A 25886-nucleotide genomic window follows, 5' to 3' on the forward strand; every position below is an offset into this window, starting at 1 on the left:
GTAAAACCCGGCTGCTGCATGCAAATTTGCGCAATCTGAGACGCAGGAGAAGATTCGTTTTTAAATTTAATGTAATGCTCCCCCCTGAAGGGAGGCAGAGAGCAAGTCATGCCTCCCGAACGTCGACGTCACCTGCTTTGGGCGCGATTGCGATTCCTCCATTTTATCAGCAGCAAACAAGGTAAGAGAAAATGGGCGGTTGCGAAGGTTGGCCATTTGGTAAATATGGGTCCCCGGAAAAAAAGATAGAAAAAAACTGGACTAGTGGAACAGAGGGGAGCAGCAGAGCCAACTGATCGGATTGTCTCAATCTTAGTAACAAAGAAGCTCCATGAGCTGCTCACACCTGGTTGATGTCAGGATGGACAACTGGAAATGGAGAGCCTTTTGAGATGGAGATATTTAAGATTCAACACTATGTTTATTTGACTGTTATCCAGAATATTAATATTTATAATTGAGGTTGAGTTTATTCTCAATGTTAACATATGAACGTGTTTCAGTCCTGGATGTTACTAACACAAAGTACAATCACTGTAGTTACTTGTGAACACTTTGGTGTCTCAGCAGGTGGGATGAGGTAATGAATCCCTTCCCACACTCTGAGCAGGTGAACGGCCTCTCCCCAGTGTGAGTTCGCTCATGCACAGTGAGATTGGAAGATTGTCTGAACTCAGTCCCACAGTGAGAGCACCTGAACAGTTTCAGTTCAGTGTGAACACGTTGATGGGACATCAGTTCCCCAGAACTTTTAAAATACTTCCCACAGTCTGGGCAGTGAAATGGTCTCTCACCAGTGTGTACACGCTGATGTCTCAGGAGGTGGGCTGACTGAGTGAATCCTTTCCCACAAACTGAGCAGGTGAATGGTCGCTCCCCAGTGTGACTGCGCTCGTGCACAATGAGATTAAATGATTGCTTGAACCCAGTCCCACAGTGAGAGCACCTGAATGGTCTCTCGTCAGTGTGAACACGTTGATGGGACATCAGCTCCCAGGAACTTTTAAACCACTTCCTGCAGTCTGGACATTTAAAAGGTCTCTCCACAGTGTGTGCTCGCTGGTGTCTCAACAGGGTGGATGACTGAGTAAATCCCTTCCCACACTCTGAGCACGTGAACGGCCTCTCCCCAGTGTGAATTCGCTGGTGTAGAGTGAGGTCAGATAATGTCTTGAATCCAGTCCCACAGTGAGAGCAGCTGAATGGTTTCTCATCACTGTGAACTCGCTGGTGTCTCAGCAAGTGAGTTGATTGAGTGAATCCCTTCCCACACTCGGAGCAGGTGAACGGTCTCTCCCCAGTGTGAATTCGCTGGTGTCGAGTCAGTTGAGATGATCGCCTGAATCCAGTCCTGCAGTGAGAGCACCTGAACGGTCTCTCGTCAGTGTGAATAAGTTGATGGGACATGAGCTCTCCGGAACTTTTAAAGAACTTCCCACAGTCTGGACATTTAAAAGGTCTCTCGTCGGTGTGAACTCGCTGGTGTGTCAGCAAGTGAGACGAATGAATGAATCCCTTCCCGCACTGAGAACAGATGAACGGCCTCTGCCCATTGTGACTGAGTTGATGCGTTTCCAGCCCACTTTGGTAATCAAATTCCTTCTCACGGACCCCACAGTTCCACAGCTTCTCCCCAATGTTACTGCATTTGTGTTTTGACAGGCCTGATGACTGATAGAAGCCTTGTTCACACACAGAACCCGTGGTCAGTTTCTCCCCACCGTGAATGGTGCTTTTTCCTTCCATGTTCAAAATCCGATGAAATGCAGATTATGATAAATTGTGCGACTCGGGCTGATGTGAAGTTTTGTTTCAGTTTCTTGACTGCAAATCCTCACCGTCTAATATCCTGTGAAGCTGATTTAAAACAGAAAAAAGGGAGTGACAGAGAACTCACAAAAACACAAAGGTAGGTTGTGATTTTGAGCTGGATGAATCTCGTAATTTGTGCAGCAGGCACTGGAAAAAGATGACCTTGCAAGCTGTCATAAAAAACAAACTGGTTCATTCATGACCTAAAGGGGAGGGTGTGAAGGAATAAAAACAAAATAATGTGGAATTAAGAGTGGAATATCAGGGTAAACTCCGGGTAAACACTCAATAAAACATATTTTAACATGGTCAAGACTTGCTTGCAAAAGCAACGTTAACTCCCTTCACAATTAAGGTGAATTTACTAAGAAATATACACAACTAAAATATTGTTCGGTCTATGTCATGAACAGGCGCATTACAATACTAGCTCTGATAAGTAAAAACACAAAAAATACAAAGTATCCTGCCCACATTTTATCATCTTACTGGACACAATACCTTAACTAAGCAACATCGACAACAGGACTGTATGGGATGTGCAGTTTTCAGGAATAAATTCAAAATAACATTTCCTGGAAATGGAACAAGCACCCTCATTATAATAGGTAGTAATTTCACCAAATATTGGATACTAATTAAAGATGGTCTATCAATGGTCAAATAAGCATTGATCGGTACGGTATCACAATGGTTCGCACTGTTGCTTCACAGCGCCACAATCCCAGTTTCGATTCCCGGCTTGGGTCATTGTCTGCGCAGAGTCTGCACGTTCTCCGTGTTTGCGAGGGTTTCCTCCGGGTGCTCCTTCCTCCCACAAAGATATGCTGGTAGGTAATTTGGACATTCTGAATTCTCCCTCTGTGTACCTGAACAGGTGCCGGAATGAAGCGACTAGGGGCTTTTCACAGTAACTTCATTTCAGTGTTAATGTAAGCCTACTTGTGACAATAATAAAGATTATCTTCTACGTTAACATTAACGATACAACTCCAAAATTCATTAGAATTACCCGAGGAGCGGGGCAGCACGGTGGCGCAGTGGAATATCCCTGTTGCCTCACGGCGCCTATGTCCCAGGTTCAATTCCGGCTCTGGGTCACTGTCCGTGTGGAGTTTGCACATTCTCCCCGTGTTTACGTGGGTTTCGCCCCCACAACACAAAGATGTGCAGGGTAGGTGGATTGGCCACGCTAAATTACCCCTTAATTGGAAAAAAATTGAATTGGGTACTCTAAATTTATTTTTAAAACGAATTACCCGAGGAGATTCATTCAATTCTCAGAGAATGACTTAAAGGCTATTCTGAACGTAGCCAGCCTCACATACTCGGAGATTAAGGAAACATTACTTTAATATTTGATGGATATGTTTACTTACCTGTAGAATTCTTATATCTGTAACAAGTAAAGTTTAAATTTTGGATTCTCTTTTAAAAAGGAGAACTAGTTATATTTTATGTCCTGCATTTATTTATCTTTGCAATATCCAATCTTTGTATAACCACCAGATCACAAGCTTCCTGATTATGATAAATCATTTTTAATATATGTTCTTGAATCTTAAATTTTCTCAGCTAGTCTTCAGTATCAAACATTCAGTGAATCCAAAACCTCTTCCCCTGATGGTGGGGGAATATTTACTGAGGTTAACCTGGACATTTGTAATAATCAGGAAAAATACAATCAAGCTATTATTGAAATTCGTCAGAAGGCTCTTGACTGGTTTTCTTCCTTTTGCTGATGGTTAGTTGGATTTACATGTTTACAATTACATGTTCTTGAGTCCAGCTCCCTCTGGTCCAAGTTGAAGAAAATTAATCAAGACATATGTCTGTCTCATCCTGTAACTCAGAAATAAAGAGCAAGGACTGCAGAACACCTCAAGGGAACCAGCCACACAAAGTGGGTCTAAGCAAGACTCTGGACTTCCCGGGATCAATGACAAAGAGAGAGAACACAGACAGGAGGGAGGAGATGAAGATATATTTCTTATTTCAAAATGCAACCAGAACTATGAGAGAACATCCAAAATCCTCAACCTCCACCACCAAGGACCACGATAGCAGAAGTGGGTAGCACAGTGGTTAGCACTGTGGCTTCACAGCACCAAGGTCCCAGGTTCAATTCCCTGCTGGGTCACTGACTGTGCTGAGTTTGCACGTTCTCCCCGTGTCTGGGTGGGTTTCCTCGCCCAGTCCAAAGACGTGCAGGTTAGGTGGATTGGCCATGATAAATTGCCATTAGTGACCAAAAGAGGTGACATGGGGTTACGGGGATAGGGTGGAAGTGAGGGTTTAAGTGGGTCAGTGCAGACTCGATGGGCCGAATGGCCTCCTTCTGCACTGTGCGTTCTCTGTAAGTGTGTAAAAACCGTGCGCTGTAAACATTGCGGCCGTTTACTTGGGTCAGTACTTGAGATAAAATTTCGGTTCGCGGCAAACAGCGGACCAGGGAGTTGATTATCGGCGCTTGCACCTTACACATGTTTAGGTGGCTTCTCCACCCATCCATCGGACCTATACCTTCCTCCTCACCGCCATTTCTCTCCCTCACCAATCGCACATCGTAGAAAAAAACGCCATTACTCACACTGCCATGTTCCACTCCCAGCCCCGCCCCTCATTCACTCCGATTGGTTGGAGGACCAGCCGCTCCCGTTCGGTCATCCAGTCCCACCCCCTCTCTTCCTATAGGCCCAGAGTTGCCGTCAATCAGCCGAGCATTGTGAGGTGTCAATGTGGGTCAGAGTCTGCGGACAGAATCAGATGGATAATAAGGGAGAGTTTACCCGAGTCACATTCACATTGGATTGAATTTAAGGTTATGCGGGTACAGACAGGGAAGTGGAGTTAAGGCCACATCAAATCAGCCATGACTTTATCAACTGGAGGAGCTGGTTCGAGGGGGAGAATGGCTTACTACTTCTGTGATTGTATTTATCCGATTTCTTATGTTTTGCGTGGTACTGTCAAGGCCACTGAACTCAGCTTTGCAGGAATACGGCCTGACACTTTCCATCGGGCGTTGGTAGGAATGTGATGTTGAAGTTACAATCCAATCAGCCATGATCTTATTGAATGGCAGAACAGGTTTGAGCGGCCAAGTGGCCGACTCCTACTCCTAACTTTTATGTTTGTATCCAGGGAGGGAACTTAAATCTGCACCTAAATTCCATTTTGCAATTATTTGATGAAACGTGCCCTATCTGGACCAGTGTTCTTCAAAGTCAGGGGGGTGATAAGCCCGTGGGTGGGTCACGGGCGGGTGTCGGGAGGGTCGCGGAGCCGTCCTTCGCGGTGCTCCCGATCGCGCAAATTCCCGCGCAGCAGCCGGCTTTTAATAACGCCGGCTGCAAGTGGCCTTTAAAATGGCCGCGAACATGTAAAAAAAATTTGGCTGCATTGTACGATCATCGGCATGCATGTGCATAGTTTTGCGCATGCGTGCCGATGATTGGGCACGCATGCGCAGTGCTGCCGCTATTTTTTTAATGGTCGCATCTTTTTGTTTCAAGTTCGGGGGTTTTATTCATTTATTTTATTCATTTAATTTTTATTTTTTTCATTTATTTTATTCTATTTTTTTACAAGTTCTGTGGGGTTTTATTCATTTATTTTATTCATTTTATTTTTTATTTTTTTTCTACAAGTTCGGAGGGGTTTTATTTGATAAAATTTTACAGGATAAAAATGCAGAACTTTGGACAGATGGAGACTCCATACCTTTTGACACAGGAAGACTTCACCTTCATCCAACAGGTTCCATTGGAGGAGCGTGTACGAGGGCCAAAGGGCTCCAAAGCCATTTCCTCCATTTTTATCAGCAGCAAACAAGGTAAGAGAAAATGGTGGGTTGCTCAGGTCGGCCGGCGTGGGTCGCGCAGGTCAGCCGGCGCGGGTCGCGAAGGTCGGCCACGTTGGGTCCCGAAGTTCGGCCGGGTTTGCTCCCAAAAGGTTGGCCGGTTGGTAAAAACGGGTCCCCGGAAAAAAAGTTTGAAGAACACTGATCTAGGCCAACCACCTGGATTGGATTGGATTGGATTTGTTTATTGTCAGTGAAAAGTAATTTTCTGCGAGCAGATCATTAAGTACATGGGAAGAAAAGGGAATTTAAAAAAATACATCACAGGGCAACACAAGGTATACAATGTGGCTACATAAGCACCGGCATCGGATGAAGCATACAGGGTGGAGTGTTAATGAGGTCAGTCCATAAGAGGGTCATTTAGGAGTCTGGTAACAGCGGGGAAGAAGCTGTTTTTGAGTCTGCTCGTGCGTGTTCGCAGACTTCTGTATCTCCTGCACAATGGAAGATGTTGGAAGAGTGAGTAAGCCGGGTGGGAGGGATCTTTGATTATGCTGTACGCTTTCCTCAGGCAGCGGGAGGTGTAGATGGAGTCATAGACATAGAACAGTACAGCACAGAACAGGCCCTTCGGCCCTTGATGTTGTGCCGAGCAATGATCACCCTACTCAAACCCACGCATCCACCCTATACCCGTAACCCAACAACCCCCCCCTTAACCTTACCTTTAATGACACTACGGGCAATTTAGCATGGCCAATCCACCTAACCCGCACATCTTTGGACTGTGGGAGGAAACCGGAGCACCCGGAGGAAACCCACGCACACACGGGGAGGACGCGCAGACTCCGCACAGACAGTGACCCAGCCGGGAATCGAACTTGGGACCCTGGAGCTGTGAAGCATTTATGCTAACCACCATGCTACCGTGCTGCCCCCAGTCAATGGATGGGAGGCAGGTTCATGTGATGGACTGGGTGGTGTTCACAACTCTCTGAAGTTTCTTGCGGTCCTGGGCCGAGCAGTTGCCATACCAGGCTGTGATGCAGCCAGATAGATGCTTTCTATGGTGCATCTGTAAAAGCTGGTAAGGGTTAATGTGGACATGCCAAATTTCCTTAGTTTCCTGAGGAAGTATAGGCACTGTTGTGCTTTCGTGGTGGTAGCATCGACGTGGGTGGACCAGGACAGATTTTTGGAGATGTGCACCCCTAGGAATTTGAAACTGCTAACCATCTCTACCTCGGCCCCATTGATGCTGACAGGGGTGTGTGTAGTACTTTGCTTCCTGAAGTCAATGACCAGCTCTTTAGTTTTGCTGGCATTGAGGGAGAGATTGTTGTCGCTGCACCACTCCACTAGTTTCTCTATTTCCCTCCTGTATTCTGACTCGTCGTTATTCGAGATCCGGCCCACTATGGTTGTATCATCAGTAAACTTGTAGATGGAGTTGGAACCAAATTTTGCCACGCAGTCGTGTGTGTACAGGGAGTAGAGTAGGGGGCTAAGTATGCAGCCTTGCGGGGCCCCAGTATTGAGGACTATTGTGGAGGAGGTGTTGTTGTTCATTCTTACTGAGTGTGGTCTGTTGGTCAGAAAATCGAGGATCCAGTTGCAGAGTGGAGAGCCAAGTCCTAGGTTTTGGAGCTTTGATATGAGCTTGGCTGGGGTTATGGTGTTGAAGGCGGAGCTGTAGTCAAAAAATAGGAGTTTAATGTAGGTCGCCCCTCAGCCTCCGTCTCTCTAGGGAGAACAATCCCAGTTTATTCAATCTCTCCTCACAGCGAATACCCTCCATACCAGGCACCATCCTGGTAAACCTTTTCTGTACACTCTCCAAAGCCTCCACATCGTTCTGGTAGTGCGGTGACCAGAATTGGACACAGTATTTCAAATGTGGCCTAAGCAACGTTCTATATAACTAACATAATTTTTGAACTTTTCCCGTCCTATGAAGGCAAGCATGCCATATACTTTCTTTACCACCATTTTCACCTGTGCTGCCACTTTTAAGGATCTGTGGACCTACACGTACAGATCTCTCCATATCTCTATGCTCCTGATGGTTCTGCCATTTATTTTATAGCTCCCACCTGAATTGGATCTACCAAATGCATCACCTCGCATTTGTCCGGGTTAAATTCCATCTGCCATTTCTCTGCCCAATTTTGCTGCCTATCTCTATCCTGTTGTATTCTCAACTCCTGCAATCTTAGTATCATCCGCAAACCTGCTAATCAGACCCACTACATTTTTATCCAAGTCATTTATATATATAGCAGGGTAGCATGGTGGTTAGCATAAATGCTTCACAGCTCCAGGGTCCCAGGTTCGATTCCCGGCTGGGTCACTGTCTGTGTGGAGTCTGCACGTCCTCCCCCTGTGTGCGTGGGTTTCCTCCGGGTGCTCCGGTTTCCTCCCACAGTTCAAAGATGTGCGGGTTAGGTGGATTGGCCATGCTAAATTGCCCGTAGTGTCCTAATAAAAGTAAGGTTAGGGGGGGGGTTGTTGGGTTACGGGTATAGGGTGGATACGTGGGTTTGAGTAGGGTGATCATGGCTCGGCACAACATTGAGGGCTGAAGGGCCTGTTCTGTGCTGTACTGTTCTATGTTCTATTCCGGTACGGGAATTCAACCGTGCTCTTGGTCTGCTTTAAAAGCCAGCTATTTAGCTCAGTGTGCTCTGCCTTTTGGCTCAGATCTGGTATGTCTCTCTTGTGGGGACCATGAATTGGATTCAATTTGAAGTTGAATTGGTTTTTGGAGTAGGCAAGGAGCTGGATTAGGGGTTCATCCCTGTGCACACTCTGAGCCCTGGCTTCGTAACTCAGAAAAAGTAATAAGACCATTCACTTCCAAATGTGCATAGATTCTGGGTGAGATTCTCCGACCCCCCCCCCCCCCCCCCCCCCCCCCCCGCCGGATCGGAGAATCGCCCGGGGCCGGCGTCAATCGCCGTGTCCTGAATTCTCCACCACCCGAGATTCGGCGGGGGCGGGAATCGCGCCGCGCCGGTCGGCGGGCCCCCCGCGGTGATTCTCCGGCCCCCAATAGGCCGAAGTCCCGCCGCTGACAGGCCTCTCCCGCCGACGAGAATCAAAACACCTACCTGACCGGCGGGATTGGCGGTGCGGGCGGGTGCCGGGGTCCTGGGGGGGGGCGCGTGGCGATCTGACCCCGGGGGGTGCCCCCACGGTGGCCTGGCCCGCGATCGGGGCCCATTGATGGGCGGGTGGGCCTGTGCCGTGGGGGTACTCTTTTTTTCCCGCCTTCGCCATGGTCTTCACCATGGCGGAGGCGGAAGAGACTCCCTCCCCTGCGCATGCGCCGGGATGACGTCAGCAGCCGCTGACGCTCCAGCGCATGCGCAGACGTAAGCTGGCCGGCGAAGTCCTTTCTGCCCCAGTTGGCGTGGCGCCAAAAGCCGTTCACGCCAGCCGGCGGAGCGGGAACCACTCCGGCGCGGGCCTAGCCCCTCAATGTGAGGGCTTGACCTCTAAAGGTGCGACGGAGTGGTTCACGCCACTCCAACACGCCGGGACCCCCCCGTCCTGCCGGGTAGGGGAGAATCCCAGCCCCTATCTCTGAGAATCTTTTCCAACAATTTCACTATCACTGACGTCAAACTCACTGGCCTATAATTACCCGGATTATCCTTGCAACCCTACTTAAATAATGGTACAACAATGGCTGACCTCAAATCCTCTGGGATCTCATCTGCGGCCAATGAAGATACAAAGATTTCTGTCAGAGGCCCAGCAATTTCATCTCTTGTCTCCCTCAGTACTCTAGGATAGATGCCATCTGGCCCGAGGGATTTGCCTACCTTAATGCTTTATAATACACCTAACATTTCCTCCCTCGTAATAATGACCTGTTCTAAAGTGTTTACACATCCTCTGAGATACCACCAACCAGCGTGTCCAACCTTTGTGAATACCCATGCAAAATACTCATTAAGGACCTCACCTACTTCATCTGGTTCTACACATAATTTCCTTCCTTTGTCCTTGAGTGGACCAACGCTTTCTCTAGCTACCTTGTTCCTAATATACGAATAAAATGCCTTGGGATTCTCCTTTGTCAAGGACGTTTCGTGACCCCTTTTTGCCCTCCAACTCCCTGCTTGAGCTCTTTTCTACTTTCCATGTATTCCTCAGGTGCTTTATCTGTTTTTCATTGCCTGTACCTCACATGTTTTTGACAAGATTCTCAATTTCCCCGGTCATCCATGGTTCCCGAATCCTGCCTTCCCTGTCCTTCCTTTGATTGCAGTAAGAAGTCTTACAACACCAGGTTAAAGTCCAAAAGGTTTGTTTCAAATCACTAGCTTTCAGAGCACTGCTTCCTCAGGTGAATGAAGAGGTGGGTTCCAGAAACATATATATAGACAAAGTCAAAGATGCAAGACGATACTTTGAATGCAAGTCTTTGCAGGTAAGTAAGTCTTTTACAGGTCCAGACAGAGCAACTGGAGAGAGGGATAATCACAGGTTAAAGAGGTATGAACTGTCTCAATCCAGGACAGTTGGTAAGATTTCGCAAGCCCAGGTCAAATGGTGGGGATGAATGTTATGCGATATGAATCCAAGGTCCTGGTTGAGGCCGTACTCCTGCGTGCGGAACTTGGCTATAAGTTTCTGCTCGGCGATTCTGCGTTGTCACGGGTTCTGAAGGCCGCCTTGGAGAACGCTTACCCGAAGATCAGAGGTTGAATGCCCTTGACCGGTGAAGTGTTTCCCGACTGGAAGGGTACATTCCTGCCTGGCGATTGTTCATAATCTTGAACCCTCAATAAAGTCATGTATGATGTGCAGTGAAGACAGTTGCTGCTCCAAGTCATCCACATCTTGTTCATCTATAACTGGGCTGGAGTTTATGAGAATCTGCAGAAACAGATCCCAATGAATGTGGATATAATCAATGTGAATCAATCCTGGATACAATTAACAGCAAAACACATTCAACATAGTTACTTATGAACTTGCTGGTATGTCAGCAGGTGGGATGACCGAATGAATCCCTTCCCACATTTCGAGCAGGTCAAACTCTCCCGTGTGAACTTTCTGGTGGATCAGCAGGTTGGATGACTGAATCCCTTCCCACACTCTGAGCAGTTGAATGGCCTCTCCCAGGTGTGAGTGCGCTGGCGTTCAGTGAGGTCAGGTGACCGAATGTACCCAGTCCCACAGTCCGAGCACCTGAACCGTCTATCAGTAGTGTGAGAACGTTGATGGGACATCAGTACCCCAGAGTTTTTACAGCCCTTCCCACTGTCTGGGCATTTAAAAGGTCTCTTTTCGGTATGACCTTGCTGGTGCGTCAGCAGGTGGAATGAATGAGCGAATCCCTTCCCACATTCAGAACAAGTGAACGGCTTCTTCATAGTGTGAACACGCTGGTGTGCCAGCAGCGTGGATGACCAATCAAATCCCTTCCCACACTTTGAGCTGTTGGACTGCCTTTCCCCAGTTGGTGTTCAGTGAGTTGAGATGATTGCATGAACCCAGTCCAGCATTCAGAGCACCTGAATGGCCTCTCATCAGTGTGAACATGTTGATGCGACATCAGCTCCCCAGAAATTTTAAAGCACTTTCCACAGTCCGGGCACTTGAAAGTCTCTCCCGAGTGTGAATTTGTTGGTGTGAAGGTTGGGTGACTGAGTGAGCCCATTCCCACACTTGGAGCAGGTGAACAATCTCTCCCCAGTGGGACTGTCCCAATGAATTTCCAGTTGGGATGGGTAATTTAATCCTTTCCCACTACTTTCACGGTGTCACAGAATTCTATGTTCTATGTTCTATCTTTGGACTTTGGCAGGAAACCTGAGCACCCGGAAGAAACCCATGCAGACACGGGGAGAACGTACAAACTCCACACAGACATTCATCCAAGGCCGAAATTGTACCCGGATGCCTGGTGCTGTGAGGCAGCTGAGCTTACCGCTGGACCACTTCCTCTGGTAACAAATTCCAAAGGCCTACCACTCTCTGGGTGAAGAAATTTCTCCTAATCTCTCCTAAATGGTCTATCCCATATCCTCAAACTGTGACCACTGGTTCTGGGCATACCCACCATCGGAAACATTCTTCCTGCATCTACCCTGTCGAGTGAACACCATCCCCTCCAAAGTTCCCCTTCAAAAGATGCATTTAGGGTGGTCAAAAAATTATAGGGAGTACACAGTAAATGGAATATACTAAGATAAAAAATGAGATCTTGGTGCCAAAGTACACAGTTCCCGAAAGGCAGCGGTTCACATCGGCGAAGTTGTAAAGAAGGCATATTGGCAAAGGTATAGAATATAAAAGCATGGATATAATGTTAGAAATGTATAAAACACCGGTGAAGCCACAACTAGAGTATTGTGGGCAGTTCTCGTCACCGCATTGCAGGAATGACGTTATTGCTCTGGAGAGAGTACAGAAGAGTTTTACAAGAATGTTGCCAGGGCTAGAAAAGTGCAGCTACGAAGAGAGATTGGATAAATTAGGGTTATTTTTCTTGGAACAAAGCTGAGGGGTGGCTTGATAATGGTATATAAAATTATGAGGGAAAAAGACGGAGTGGACAGGATAAAATTGTTTCCCTTGGTGGAAAATTCTAGAACCAGGAAACACAGATTCAAGATAAGTAGCAGAAGGTGTAGGGAATATGAGAAAGAACTTTGTTTTACACAGAGGGTAGTGGGAGTCTGGAATTTGCTGCCCGAGTTGGCGATGGAATCAGAGACTTCTAAACTATTTTTAAAAGTACCTGGATCTGCACTTTAAGTGCTGTAAACTACAGGGCTATGAGCTGGGTGCAGGAAAGTGGGATTAGAAAGGACACCTGGGTGCCCTCGGGCTGGCATGGACAAGATAGTCCAAATGGCCTCCTGTGCTGTGCCTTTTCTATAGTTCCAAGCCACAGGTCAGCCTGACATGCAGACCTGGACCAAAATACATTGCCTGCATTGAAATATTGGGATGGCTGAAGTCATCATCTTCAGTCCCCACTACAAATTCTAATCCCTAACCATCAATGCCATCCATCTGTCTTACACCGTTGAGGCTGAACCAAACTGTTCACAATCTTGGTGTCATATTTCACCCCAAGCAGAGCTTCTGACAACATATCACTAAGACCAACTATTTCCACCTCAGTAATTTTGCCCAACTTCACTCTTGCTTCAGCTCATCCATTCCTTTATTCTCCCGAAACTGGACTATTCCCAGATGCACGCAAAGATGAGGACATTCATAATTGCTTCCAATCTCCTTACTCGCACAAAGTCTTATTAATCCAACACACCTGTGCTCATTGAGCTACATAGGCTCTTGGCAATGCGCACCTCAATGTTCACATTGAAATGAATGAAAAATGAAATGAAATGAAAATCGCTTATTTTCACAAGTAGGCTTCAATGAAGTTACTGTGAAAAGCCCCTAGTCACCACATTCCGGCGCCTGTTCGGGGAGGCTGGTATGGGAATTGAACCGTGCTGCTGGCCTGCTTTAAAAGCCAGTGATTTAGCCCAGTGTGCTAACCAGCCCCTACATCATCATTGTTTTCAAATCCTCCAGTGACTTCTCCTCTCAATATCGTTATATCTTCCATCCTGTTGCGATATCTTGGCTTAGCCTCTTGAGTATTTGTGATTTAATTGATTCATCAATGGCGAACGGTACGTCAGCTGTCCAGGCCACAAGTGCTGGATTTCCCTCCTTAGACCTCATTGCCCCCTCTCCTCCTTCAAATTTCTCCTTACAGCCCAACTCTTTAACCGAGCTTTTCATCGTACATAGCTCCTTCATCAGGTGAATTCACCTGATGCACAAGCTGTGCTGAAATCAGGAAGGTGTGTGACTTGAAGGTGTTCACATACACCTTCTATCCTGCTCTTTCTAGGTGGTGGGGTTTGAGGGTTTGGAAGATTCTGTCAAGTTCTGGTTAGGTTATAAATTGAAAACTTTCCATGTGGAGTTTGCACATTCTCCCCATGTTTGCATGGGTTTCGCCCCCACAATCCAAAGATGTGCAAGGTAGGTGGATTGAACACGCTAAAATTGCCCTTTAATTGGTAAAAGTGAATTGGGTACTCTAAATTTATTTTTTTAAATAAATGCAAAAATTAACCTTCTCCTCCTGCCACAAGGATATTGCTGTTTGTATTTCTGTGTCTGACACTGTCCCTCTCTTCATCTTTGCTCTAATAGGGACCAGGGTCTTGTGTAGGTCCAGACCGGGTGGCACGTTCCCTTCCTTGAAGGACATTACTGAACCAGTTGGATTTTTACAACAGTCCAGCAGTTTTCATGATCACGATTCATTCCGCTCAGTTTCACAACCTGTTTTTGTGGGTTCTCTCCCACTCCCTTTTTTCCTGTTTAAATCAATTTCTCAAGAAGTTTGAAGGTAAAGATTTGCAGTTGGGAAAATTGAAACCAAACCTCACACTGGGATCTGACAGTTTCCCAATTTATCATAACCTGAATATCATCAGATTTTGAACATGGAAGGAAAAAGCACTGTTCACAATGGGGAGAAACCGTACACGTGTTCCGACTGTGGATGAGGATTCAGCCGCTCATCTGACAAACAAATTCTGTGACACTGAGCAGAAACCGTGGAAGTGTTGGGATTGTGGGGAAGGATTCAATCATCCATCCCAACTGGAAATCTATTGGTGCAGTTACACAGTGGAGAGACTGTTCACCTGCTCCCTGTGTAGGAAGGGATTCATTCAGTTACTCTACCTTCTGGTATACCAGCAAGTTCACACGAGGGAGAGTCTGGACTGTGGAAAGTGCTTTGAATGTTCTGAGGAGCTGATGTACGATCAACTTGTTCACACTGATGAGTGACCATTCAGGTGCTCTGAATGCTGGAATGTGTTCATGCAATCATCTCAACACACTGAACACCAACACATGCACTGGGGAAAGGTTGTTCAACTGCTCCGAGTGTGGGAAGGGATTTGATTGGACATCCACCAGCGAGTTCATACTGAGGTGACCCCAGTCACCAATTCTGAGTGTAGAAAGGGACATTCGTCCCACCTGCTGACTCATCAGCCAGTTCATACTGACAACAGCTTTTAAATTCCCATACTGTGGGAAGTCCTATAAAGATTCTAGGGGAACTGATGTCCGATCAACGCATTCACAATAATGAGAGACCTTCCAGGTGCTCTCACTGGGAGACTGGGTTCATTCGGTCACCTGAACTCGCTGAACACCAACCCAGTTCTTCTGGGACAAGAGATTGCACTGGGTCGCTGCTGAGGTTCAGCGTCTCCCACTTAGGGAGGGTGGACAGGCGCTGGTGTGTCTTTGCACCCAGGTGGCGACCTTCTGCCTTCAGACCCTGCAGCGATACCTTTACGTTGAGCCCCCTCCAAGATGGTGTGCCCTAGCGACACATTCTTCTGCCAGATGCACAGCCCGAATTATGACGTGCAGCTTCTGTTCATATATCTGCTGGATCTTCATTACCCTCTGCCGGTGCTGCCCGTCGTTTACCTGGACCTACTCAACATTTGGAGCATGGTCGCCTGCACCACAGTTACCCCGTCAGAAGTGGTGGCTGTCAACAGGGAGCTACCATTTAGGAATCTGCACCTCCGATAATACCATTTTGAATGGCCTGCAAAGGAGCGAGCTGTGGCTGCCAGGATGACCAGGATCGGGGATATGCTGGTTGGTGAGGAGTGGGCTGGATGACACCCCACAATTTAGCACAACGTGCAGTGGTAGATGGCCATCCGGCTCATGGCCAATGTCTTCTCGCGGTCTTGAGGATGCGCAGGTGTGCGATGGTATACTGTCTGGGCAAATCCCTGCCTGGACGGAATTCCATATTGTCCGCCCGACACTCGTCTTGGGGGTTGGTGCCCCACAATCCTAGCCACCTCCCAGAAATGCCCTGCGTGCCTTTTCGCATTGAGTGGAGGGGTTTCCTGTATGGGCTGTTGCTGCAGCCCCTTCACCTCCTTGCCCTCGCCCGGATATGCCATGGCGTGCCTTATTGCCGTTTGGCGGTGGATGTCCCCACTGGAGGGCCCTCTATGGAGGAGTCATCCCCCACCTCAATGGAGGAGTCCCCCCCCCCCTCAATCTTGGGGACTTAGGGTGGAGGGTGTTGCATGCAGAAGTGCCGTACAATCACCGATTGCACCCATTCACGGACTTTCAAGAAACCTGCCAATTTTGCGGCTTTGTGGAGTTCATTGACCATGTCTAAGTTATGTGGTATAGGCTGCACCCTCTTTTTAGTTTTTCATTAAATGTTTTGTTGAAATTTTGTTTGCACTTGAGCTCCACACTCCTGATCTACCAGCACCCAGTGCAGAGAGGGGCAGGGATGGTGGAGGGCCTCCTTGTCAACCTGCCTTTCAAGGAAGTATACGGAATGCTTGCCCTCATTCGACAGGGCATCGTGTATAAAAACTGGCAAGTCATGCTACAGTTGTATAGAACCTTGTTAAGGCTGCAGTTGGAATATTGCGCACAATTCTGGTTGCAAATTACCAGAAGGATGTGGAGGCTTTGCAGAAGGTGCAGAGGAGGTTTACGAGGATGTTGCCTGGTCTGAGGGTATTAGCTATGTGGAGAGGCTGAATAGACTCGGACTGTTTTCATTAGAAAGACGGAGGTTGAGGGGTGACCTGACAGAGGTCTACAAGATTATGAGGGGCATGGATAGAGTAGATGGGCAGGCACGCTTTCCCAGGGTGGAGAGGTCAGTCACCAGGGGCCATAGGTTTAAGGTCCGTTGGGCAAAGTTTAGAGGGGATGTGCAAGGCAGGTTTTTTACGCAGAGGGTGGTGAGTGCCTGGAATGCGTTGCCAGGGCGGTTGTGGAAGCAGATACATTAACGGCGTTCAAAACGCATCTTGACATGGATAGGATGATTCTATATAGAAGGATACGGCACAAGGAAGTGCTGAGGGTTTTGGCAAAGGTTGGGATCATGACCAATACAGGCTTGGAGGGCCAAATGGCCTGTTCCTGTGCTGTTTTGTTCTTTGTTCTTGATCCTGGGCCTGACGAAGCGCACCATTTATAGGTCCAGGCAGCAGGCGACCAAGTAGGTCATCCGGCCAGACTGTCTGCCTCTTTTCGCAGCTACATTCACGGCCGGGGGTCCCGAGAAAGGGAGCATGCAGTGTCCATGGGCACCACCGAGGCCTTCCGAAGGCGTTTGAGTGCTGAATTGACCCCTTTAATTGCACTCTCATTTTATGTTTTTAAGTTTCCGTTGATCTGTTACATTCGGGCAGTGCCCTTCCAGGAGCAGCCATTTTTGCTTTTCCCTAAGTTTTTTCCTTTCTTCTACTTTGTTGGTGGACCTCAAAAAAAGTGGTCAATCCACCTGACCTGCACATCATTGGACTGTGTGAGGAAACAGGAGCACTTGGAAGAAACCCACACAGAGACAGGAAGAATGTACAAATTCCCCAAGGCCGGAATTGAACCAGAGTCCCTGGTGCTGTGAGGCAGCAGTGCCAACCAATGTGTATCCCTACTCTTCCCCTCTCTTTTCCCTGACTTTCTACTTATTTGTAAACCAGTACATCTCTAAATCCTTCCAGTTTGGATAAAAAGGTCAGCAACCTGAAACATTCACTCCGGTTCCCTCTCCATCAAAGCTGTTTGACCTTCTGAGTGTTTCCAACATTTTCTGTTTTAAGATAGGATTTTCAGCATCTTGTTTTTGGGTCACAGTGAATCAGTTTTCTTTGACTCATTGTTCCCTGTCTAGAGGTGAAGGAGTTTTTAACGAACGAGATAATAACTGCCCCCCCTGTTCAACATTAAACTAATCACACTGTTAATCCCTCCTCAGTAACAATTTGAAACACAAACTTTGCAGGTGGGATTGAGGCAGGGATTTAGGGTGATAATCAGTGCACTATGGAAATGAGTGTGAATTCCCATCCCATAGATCCCGGAACTGATCATCCATCCCTCGTCTTTGACAGGTCTGACCATTTGAAACCGTCACAATGCCCGGTTGATTGACAGCAGCTACAGAGAGGGTTGGGTCCTGGAAGAGGGAGAGGCTGGTCCTCCAATGAGGGGCGGGGTTTGGACTGAGATTGGAGGATGCGCAGTGTGTGTAATGGCGACGGGAAGAAGTCGACGTGTTGCCTAATTAGTGAGTTGGAATGGCGGGACGTAGCGAGCGATGATCCAGCGGGTGGACGGTGAGGCTTCGTACACATGTGTAAACCACGAAAAAGAACTTCACGCGAGCGCGTTTATACGGAGATCGTCCAAAGTTGTTTTTTTCCCTAGTTACAGACCTGAATTGACGACCGTCATGTTTCTGCTGCGCCATTGCGCCGAGTAGCGCATGCGCGGCCGCCGTTTCTTTTCGCAGTTGAGCGCATGCGCGGTGTCAATGTTTATTGGAGCAATGTTCTTCAATCTTTTCAATAACACAATACATCCTGAGGAAGGAGCAGTGCTCCGAAACCTAGTGTTTAAAACAAACCTGTTGGACTTTAACCTGGTGTTATAAGACCTCTTACAGAATACAACGTTGGACTGGGGTGAGCACAGTAAGAAGTCTTACAACACCAGGTTAAAGTCCAACAGGTTTGTTTCAAACACGAGCTTTCGGAGCGCAGCTCCTTCCTCAGGTGACCTGGTGTTAAGCTGGTGTTGTAAGACTTCTTACAGAATACATATAGACACACATACCAAATAGAAGCAGGGATAGGCCCTTCGAGCCGGCTCCGCACTATGATCATCGCTGATAATATCTTTTATTGCATCTCTCTACCGTTTTCCCTCACGCTCTTTTATGGGCAGCATGGTAGCACAGTTGCTTCACAGCTCCAGGGTCCCAGGTTCAATTCCCAGCTTGGGTCACTGTCTGTGTGGAGTCTGCACGTTCTCCCCGTGCCTGCGTGGGTTTCCTCCGGGTGCTCCGATTTCCTCCCACAGTCCAAAGATGTGCAGCTTAGATGGATTGGCCATGATAAATTGCCCTAAATGTCTAAAAAGGTTAGGTGGGGTGATGTGAATAGGATGGAGTCGTGGGCTTAAGCAGGGTGCTCTTTCCAAGGGCCGGTGCAGACTCAATGGGTTGAATGGCCTCCTTCTGTACTGTAAATTCTATGATTACTTTATGATATGCGTCCGTCGCCGCTCTCCTCACTCTTTTGTTGTGTCTCCTTGCGCTCTTTTACTCTGTCTCTCTGCCACTCTCCTCGCGCTCTTTCACCCTGTGTCTCTGCTGTGGAGGCACAGAATAATGCAAAGCAATGGAGACTCAGCGCGAGGATGAAAGAGCGCAAGGAAAGCAGCAGAGACAGGATAAAACATAGAATATAGAACACACAGTGCAGAAGGAGGCCATTCAGCCAATCAAGTCTGCACCGACCCACTTAAACCCCCACTTCCACCCCATCCCTGCAACCCAACAACCCATCCCAACCTTTTTTTGCTTACTAAGGGCAATTTATCATGCCCAATCCACCTAACCTACACGTCTTTGGACTGTGGGAGGAAACTGGAGCACCCGGAGAAAACCCACACAGACACGGGGAGAACGTGCAGACTCTGCACAGACAGTGACCCAGCGGGGAATCGAACCTGGGACCCTGGCGCTGTGAAGCCACAGTGCTATCCACTTGTGCTACCATGCTGCCCATCAAAAGAGCGTGAGGAGAGCGGCAGAGACAGGATAAAAGAGCGTGAGGAAAGCAGCAGAGATAATGGATAAAAGTGCGTAAGGAGAGCAGCAAAGTCACAGGGTATGTGTCCAGGGAGCAGACTCTGAGGATGGAGCATCAAAGGTAGGGTTGCGGGGATAGGGTATAGGCGTGGGCTTAAGTGGGGTACTCTTTCCAAGTCTGCCGGTGCAGACTTGATGGGCCTCATGGCCTCCTTCTGCATTGTAAATTCTATGATCAAAGCAAAACTTTGAAATGAGCAGAGGCAGAGCTCCTGAGATTATGTCAGGGTTCAGAGGGTGACGCAGGGAAAAAGGAAGCAGCTGATTGATCCGCGAGGGGAGCAGCAGTGGAGCGCGGGGAACAACAGCCGGTCGAGAGGATCAGGGCAAGTAGGGTGTGGGGAGCAGCAGCGGATGAGGGCACAAGCAGTGGAGCGAGAGGATCAGGGCAAGCAGGGATTGGGGAGAGCAGCGGATGAGGGCAGAAGCAGTGGAGCGAGAGGAGCAGTGCAAGCAGGGGTGAGTCTGCAAGGCATGAGGGGGAGAGAAAATGAAATGACATCACACTTTGGATGTGACATCACTGACAGGCAGATAAGCAGAGGATGATGTGTGTTAGTCTGCAACAGGATGATGAGTCCCCCTCCTGCAGCAAGCCTGGTCTCCAGTCTCCAATCTCCCTGCCACTGGGCCAACACCTCGCTCTGCTGGGACTGTGTGGTGGTTGGTGTGTAACGACCAACCCACATTAAAAGATTCCACGTGTGGGCATCTTCCACCTAACCCACCCAAATGAATTTCGGGACCTGGAACATCAGGACCCTCATGGATAACACCAATAGCAACAGCGCTGAACAACGCGCTGCCATCATACCTCAGGAACTCAGAGCACAGAACAGGCCCTTCGGCCCACGATGTGCCGAACCTTTGTCCTCGATTAATCATAGATTATCATAGAATTTACAGTGCAGAAGGAGGCCATTCAGCCCATCGAGTCTGCACCGGCTCTTGGAAAGAGCACCCTACCCAAGGTGAACACCCCCACCCTATCCCCATAACCCAGTTACCCCACCCAACACTAAGGACAATTTTGGACTCTAAGGGCAATTTATCATGGCCATAGAACATTCAGTGCAGAACATAGAACATTACACAGCAGTACGGGCCCTTCGGCCCTCGATGTTGCGCCGACCTGTGAAACCATCTGAAGCCTATCGGACCGACACTATTCGGCCCATCTAGTCTGCACCGACTCACGTCAACCCTATCCCCGTAACCCAATAACCCATCCTAACCTTTTTGGTTACTAAGGGCAATTTATCATAGTTAGTCCACCTAACCGCATGTGTTTAGACTGTGGGAGGAAACCAGAGCACCCGGAGGAAACCCACGCAGACACAGGGAGAGCGTGCAGACTCTGCACAGTGACCCAGCGGGGAATCAAACCTGGGACCCTGGCACTGTGAAGCCACAGTGCTATCCACTTGTGCTATCGTGCTGCCCTAAGCAAGACACGACTGACAGGGGATGGCCAGCTTAAAGAACAAGGTAGCGGAAATACCTTCTGGAAAGGCAAACCAGAAGAAGAATGCCGTCTCTTCAGGGTCAAATTTGCAATTAAAAACTGTGTTGGCTGAACGCCTCAACAACCCCCCTCCGCCCCGAGGGGTGAGCGAACAGCCCATGACCCTAGGACTCATCCTGGCCCAGAAACAGCACAACACAGTCATAAGTGGCTATGCTCCAACCTTGGATGCAACGGACGAAACAAAAGAGGCACTCTTCTCCAGCCGTAGACTAATAGACTATGTCATTGCCCGGACAAGGGACCGCAATGACGCCCTATGGCCGGAACAGACGACTACTGGACTGACTAATCTGCTCTACCATCTGCTTCACTCTCGCCTAAACCAACGCAGGCAGAAGATACTCTGCCACAGGAGATTTAATGTCGCTGGACTCGACCCTGAGAAGAAAGAACTACTCAGCCGGAGCCTCAGAGCTAACGTGGTGACAACCAACAAGCCAGAGCCACAGAATGCCCACAGCACCTAATCCGCCTTAAAAGCCACCGGAGTAAGCTCCTGCGAGGAGCTGCTCGGGCTTTCGACCAGAAAACACCAAGACTGGTTCGACGAGAATGATCAGATCCAGGATCATCTTGACCGCAATGCAAAGTGTTTCCGAACAGGCAACGTCCCCAAAACTCGAGTGCAAAGACACAAGCCTACAGGCAACTGAAGGCCAAGGTACAACAAAGAACCTATGACCTAAAGAACAGATGGTGGGTGGAAAGAGCACAGGAGACTCGCCAACAACAACCACAAGGTGCATGGCTTCTTCAGCACAATCAAAACCATCTACGGTCCGAGAGCCTGGGGCCACCCCACTGAGAACCCAAAACGGAGAGGCGCTCATCAAGGACAAAGACTTTGAGGACCTCCTCAACCAAGACACAGCCTTCGACACAATTGTCCTCGACACCGTCCTGCAACACGCTACCTGCCACAATTTCATCACAACCCCAGCTCGCCGTGAGGTCGAAAAGCCATCAGACATCTGAAGGACAACAAGGTCCGCAGATGGAATCCCCGTAGAAGTACGAAATTGCGGCGGAGATGCATACTTGACAATAATCCACAACCTCAACTGTCCACCACAGGAATGGTCATCGCGAGAATATTCCTCAACTATTTCCTCCTAGTGGCTGAAGAGCTCCTTCCTGAGTCTCAGTGCGGCTTCCGCCCATCAAGAGACTCAATGGACATGATCTTCAGCGCGCGACAAATCCAGGAAAAGTGCTGGGAACAGCATCAACTTCTGTACATGGCCTTCTTCGATCTCGCAGAGGCCTTTGACTCTGCCAACTGTGCAAGATTGTGGAGCATCTTCCTCAAATTCGGCTACCCACAGAAATTCGATACCATCCTCCGCCTGCTCCATGAAGCTGTGATCCTCACCGACGGAACCTCCACAAACCCAATACATTGTAAAATGGAGTCAAACAGAGCTGCATCATTGCACTAACACTCTTCTCCATCTTCCTTGCAGCAACACTCCACCCCGACACCCTGGTATGGAGCTAATCTACTGGACAAGCAGGAAAGTATTCAACCTCTGATGCCTCCAGACCAGAACCAAGATCATCCAAACCTCTCGATCTGCAGTACGCAGACGACACCTGTGTGAAAACATTCAGAGGCCAAGCTACAAACCATCGTCGGCGCATTCACCGAGGCATATGAGAGAATCGGCCTCAGGCTGAACATCCAGAAAACAAAGGTTCTTTACCAGCCCGCTCCTGCCTCACAAAAGTGCCTCCCAACCATCAAGATCCATGGTGAGCCCTTGGACAATATGGATCATTTTCCATACCTCAGGAGCCTCCTCTCGCTGCGAGCAGATGTTGACAACAAAATCCAGCATTGATTCCAAAGCGCCGGTGCAGTCTTTGAACTCTTGAGAAGCAGAGTATTCGAAGACTGAGACCTTCAAACCAGCACCAGCTCATGGTCTGCAGAGCAGCCATGGTCCCCGTCCTCCTGTATGTATCAGAAACATAGACAATGTACAGCAGAAACCTCAAATTGCCAATGCTGCCTCTGCAAAATCATGTAAATCCACTGGCAGGATTGGGGAACTTGGAGCTGATGCTGTTCACATATCCTGGTTCTTCTAGGAGGGTTGAGGGTTGCCGAGAATCTTATCAAAGTTTTGGTTGAGTTGTAGATCCCCCTCCTTCAACCCCTGCCACTCCCCAAACACATTCTCATTCCTCCCACAGAGATTAAGGTCTTATGTAGGTCCAGGCTGGGTGGCATGTTCCCTTCCTTGAAGGACATAGAACCATAGGATCCCGACAGTGCAAATGGAGGCCATTCAGCGCCTCCGAACCATTGGCGTCTCCAAACAGAGGCGCCAAGCCTCTGAAAAAACACCTTACTTAGACCCACACCCCCACCGTTTCCCCGTAACCCCACCTAACCTGTACGTCTTCGGACACAGGGGCAATTTAGCATGGCCATGCACCTAACCTGCACATCTTTGGACATTGCTAAACTATTTGCGTTTTTACAGCAGCTTTCATTGTCACTTTTACCTAGTTCTGGCCCCACAAATTAACAGATTAATTCAGCATTTAGCTCAATTTCACAAACTGCCTTTGTGTTTTTGTGGGTTCTCTCTCACACCGTTTTTTTTCTGTTTTAAATCAATTTCACAGGGGAGGATTTGCAGTCAGGAAACAGAAAACAAACCTCACGTCAGGATCTGACGTCCAATCTGAGTCGTCCAATTTATCATCACCTGAATATCATCGAATTTTGAACATGGAAGGAAAAAGCACCGTTTCCAGTGGGGAGAAACCGTACACGTGTTCTGTGTGTGGACGAGGCTTCAGCCAATCATCTGGTCTGTCGAGACACAAACACAGTCACAATGAGGAGAAACAATGTAAATGTGGGGACTGTGGGAAGGGATTCAAATATCCATTTGAGCTGGAAGCTCATCAACGCAGTCACACCGGGGAGAGACCTTTCACCTGCTCCACGTGTGGGAAAGGATTCACTAAGTCACCCCATCTACTGAGACACCAGCTCGTCCACACTGACGAGAGACCTTTTAAATGCCCAGACTGTGGGAAGTGCTATAAAAGTTCTGGGGAACTGATGCTCCATCAGCGTGTTCACACTGATGAGAGACCGTTCAGGTGTACTCACTGTGGGACTGGGTTCAGATGGTCATCTGACCTCACTGTACATCAGCGAACTCACACAGGAGAGAGACCGTTCAGCTGCTCTGAGTGTGGGAAGAAATTCACTCATCCATCCAGTCTGCGGAAACACCGGCGGGTTCACACTGACGAGAGACCTTTTAAATGTCTAGAGTGTGGGAAGTGCTTTAAGAGCTCCGGGAACTTAATATCCCATCAACTAGTTCACACTTATGAGAGACCGTTCAGGTGCTCTCGCTGTGGGAATGGGTTCAAGACATCATCAGACTTCATTGTACACCAGAGAATTCACACTGTGGAGTGACCTTTCACCAGCTTCGAGTGTGGGAATGGATTCGCCCAGTCATCAATTTTGTGGACAACCAGCGAGTTCACAAATGATTAGATTTTGTTGTTAATCAAATCCAAGACTCTATCACGTTCATTGGGATCTCTTTCTGCTCCTGTTATAAAATGAAGTCCAAATAATGGTCTTAATATTCTAGAAAAGTCAGATAAATCAAACCTCAGTTCAACAGACAGGGCAATGATTCTTTTTCATATCATTGTACAAGTTATTTCCTGTGAAGGTCTCTTCCTTTCCCTGTCTTCTTCATCCTCACCAACAATAATTTGTGACTGAGACAGTCTGATCCTGCTTCCCTTCCTCCCACTCACCCACCGGGACAAACAGTCTCTTCTTGTCCGAGTCCTGAACTCAGTACAGGACAGAAATTCAGAACAGGCGATTCTAGCTCCTATGGAACATTTCTTCCTCTCTTGTTCACCAAAGTTTTAATTTCCTGTTCCACGCACTCTTCTTCATCCCTCGGCTGAAATCCAAGTCCATCGTACAAACTGCACCATTCCTTTCCTCCACTCCCAGTTTTCTCCATCCCTAAATCTGGTTGGGTTCAGTTTTCAAGGTCTTTTGACTCTCATTCTTCTCTCAGCTGACCCCAGCTGCCATCCAGTGGAACACAGAAGGGGTCCCTCTGTTGGATCTTATTCAGGCACTAAACCAGTTGACCCAGTTTCTGTGCCCGCAGTAGGGGAATGGCCTCCCTACAGTTTTGCATTCTATGATATTAACAAAGACTCAGTTTGAGTGAGGTGACACTACCTTAGGAATAGAGAACTGGGATTTATCCAGGGAAGCAGAAATGTGCTATATTTCTATCTAGTCGAGGGTTTTACAAAGCTGTCGAGCAGTGGACCCCCGAGTGACAGAGACCCACAAAAAATGAGTGATACAGAAAGAGCAAGAGACAGTGAGGGAGAGACAGAAAGAGAGAAGAGGCAGAGAAAGACAAGTAGAGAAACTCACAAAGAAACAGAAAGATCACGATTGAGTGATACAGAACAAGACAGGCACACACATATACAGGCAGAGAAAACAAAAGAGACACCACATAGGAAGAGGGAGGCACGCAGAAAGAGACAAAGAGACAGTATAAATCTCAATCAAAATTGTCCCAAGACAAAATACACAGGGGACTAGAAATTGAGTAAACCTTCCTCTTTACTGTTTCATCAAATATTCCCAAGGCAATGACAAAATCGGAAAATCGGATAATCCAAAATTGGAATAAAGATCCCTCCCTGGATAACAACATGCAGATTAGGAGCCCAAGTAGCCACTCAGCCCCTCGAGCTTGCTCCGTCATTCATTAAGAACATGACTGATTTCTTGCTCTTTCTGTATCACTCATTTTGTGTGGCTCTGATTGTGACCACAACCCACATTCCTGCCTAACCCCTAACCTTTCACCCCCTTGTTAATCAAGAATCTATCGAGCTCTGCCTTAAAAATATTCAAAGGCTCTGGTTCCACTGCCTTTTTCAACTCTCTACCCAGCTAGAAAAGGTAACAGAGAGGGCGAGACAGG

The 25886-nt window shown here is 48.0% G+C and overlaps 2 protein-coding genes across 9 annotated transcripts; one reads left to right on the forward strand and one right to left on the reverse strand.

Moving 5' to 3' along the window:
- Positions 1-401: 401 nt before the first annotated feature.
- Positions 402-17956, reverse strand: LOC119951449 (zinc finger protein 501-like). Of its 8 annotated transcripts, none has more exons than XM_038774648.1 (2): positions 17908-17922; positions 402-2015 (listed from the first exon to the last, which is right to left on the reverse strand). In XM_038774648.1, exon 2 carries the CDS (start codon positions 1744-1746, stop codon positions 541-543), a length of 1206 nt encoding a protein of 401 aa, XP_038630576.1. In that variant the 5' UTR covers positions 1747-2015; positions 17908-17922; the 3' UTR covers positions 402-540. The 8 variants fall into 8 exon arrangements, 7 of the variants coding, with proteins under 7 accessions (XP_038630576.1, XP_038630572.1, XP_038630579.1 ...); XM_038774644.1 differs by lacking the exon at positions 17908-17922 and adding an exon at positions 4226-4436; XM_038774651.1 differs by lacking the exon at positions 17908-17922 and adding an exon at positions 4403-4424 and having other exon boundaries at positions 402-1857.
- Positions 5623-24537, forward strand: LOC119951450 (gastrula zinc finger protein XlCGF17.1-like). Its single transcript, XM_038774652.1, has 2 exons — positions 5623-5647; positions 23509-24537. Exon 2 carries the CDS (start codon positions 23615-23617, stop codon positions 24320-24322), a length of 708 nt encoding a protein of 235 aa, XP_038630580.1. The 5' UTR covers positions 5623-5647; positions 23509-23614; the 3' UTR covers positions 24323-24537.
- The last annotated feature ends 1349 nt before the right edge of the window (positions 24538-25886 follow it).

Source organism: Scyliorhinus canicula, chromosome 17, assembly GCF_902713615.1.
Source record: "Scyliorhinus canicula chromosome 17, sScyCan1.1, whole genome shotgun sequence".
Classification (NCBI taxonomy): domain Eukaryota; kingdom Metazoa; phylum Chordata; class Chondrichthyes; order Carcharhiniformes; family Scyliorhinidae; genus Scyliorhinus; species Scyliorhinus canicula.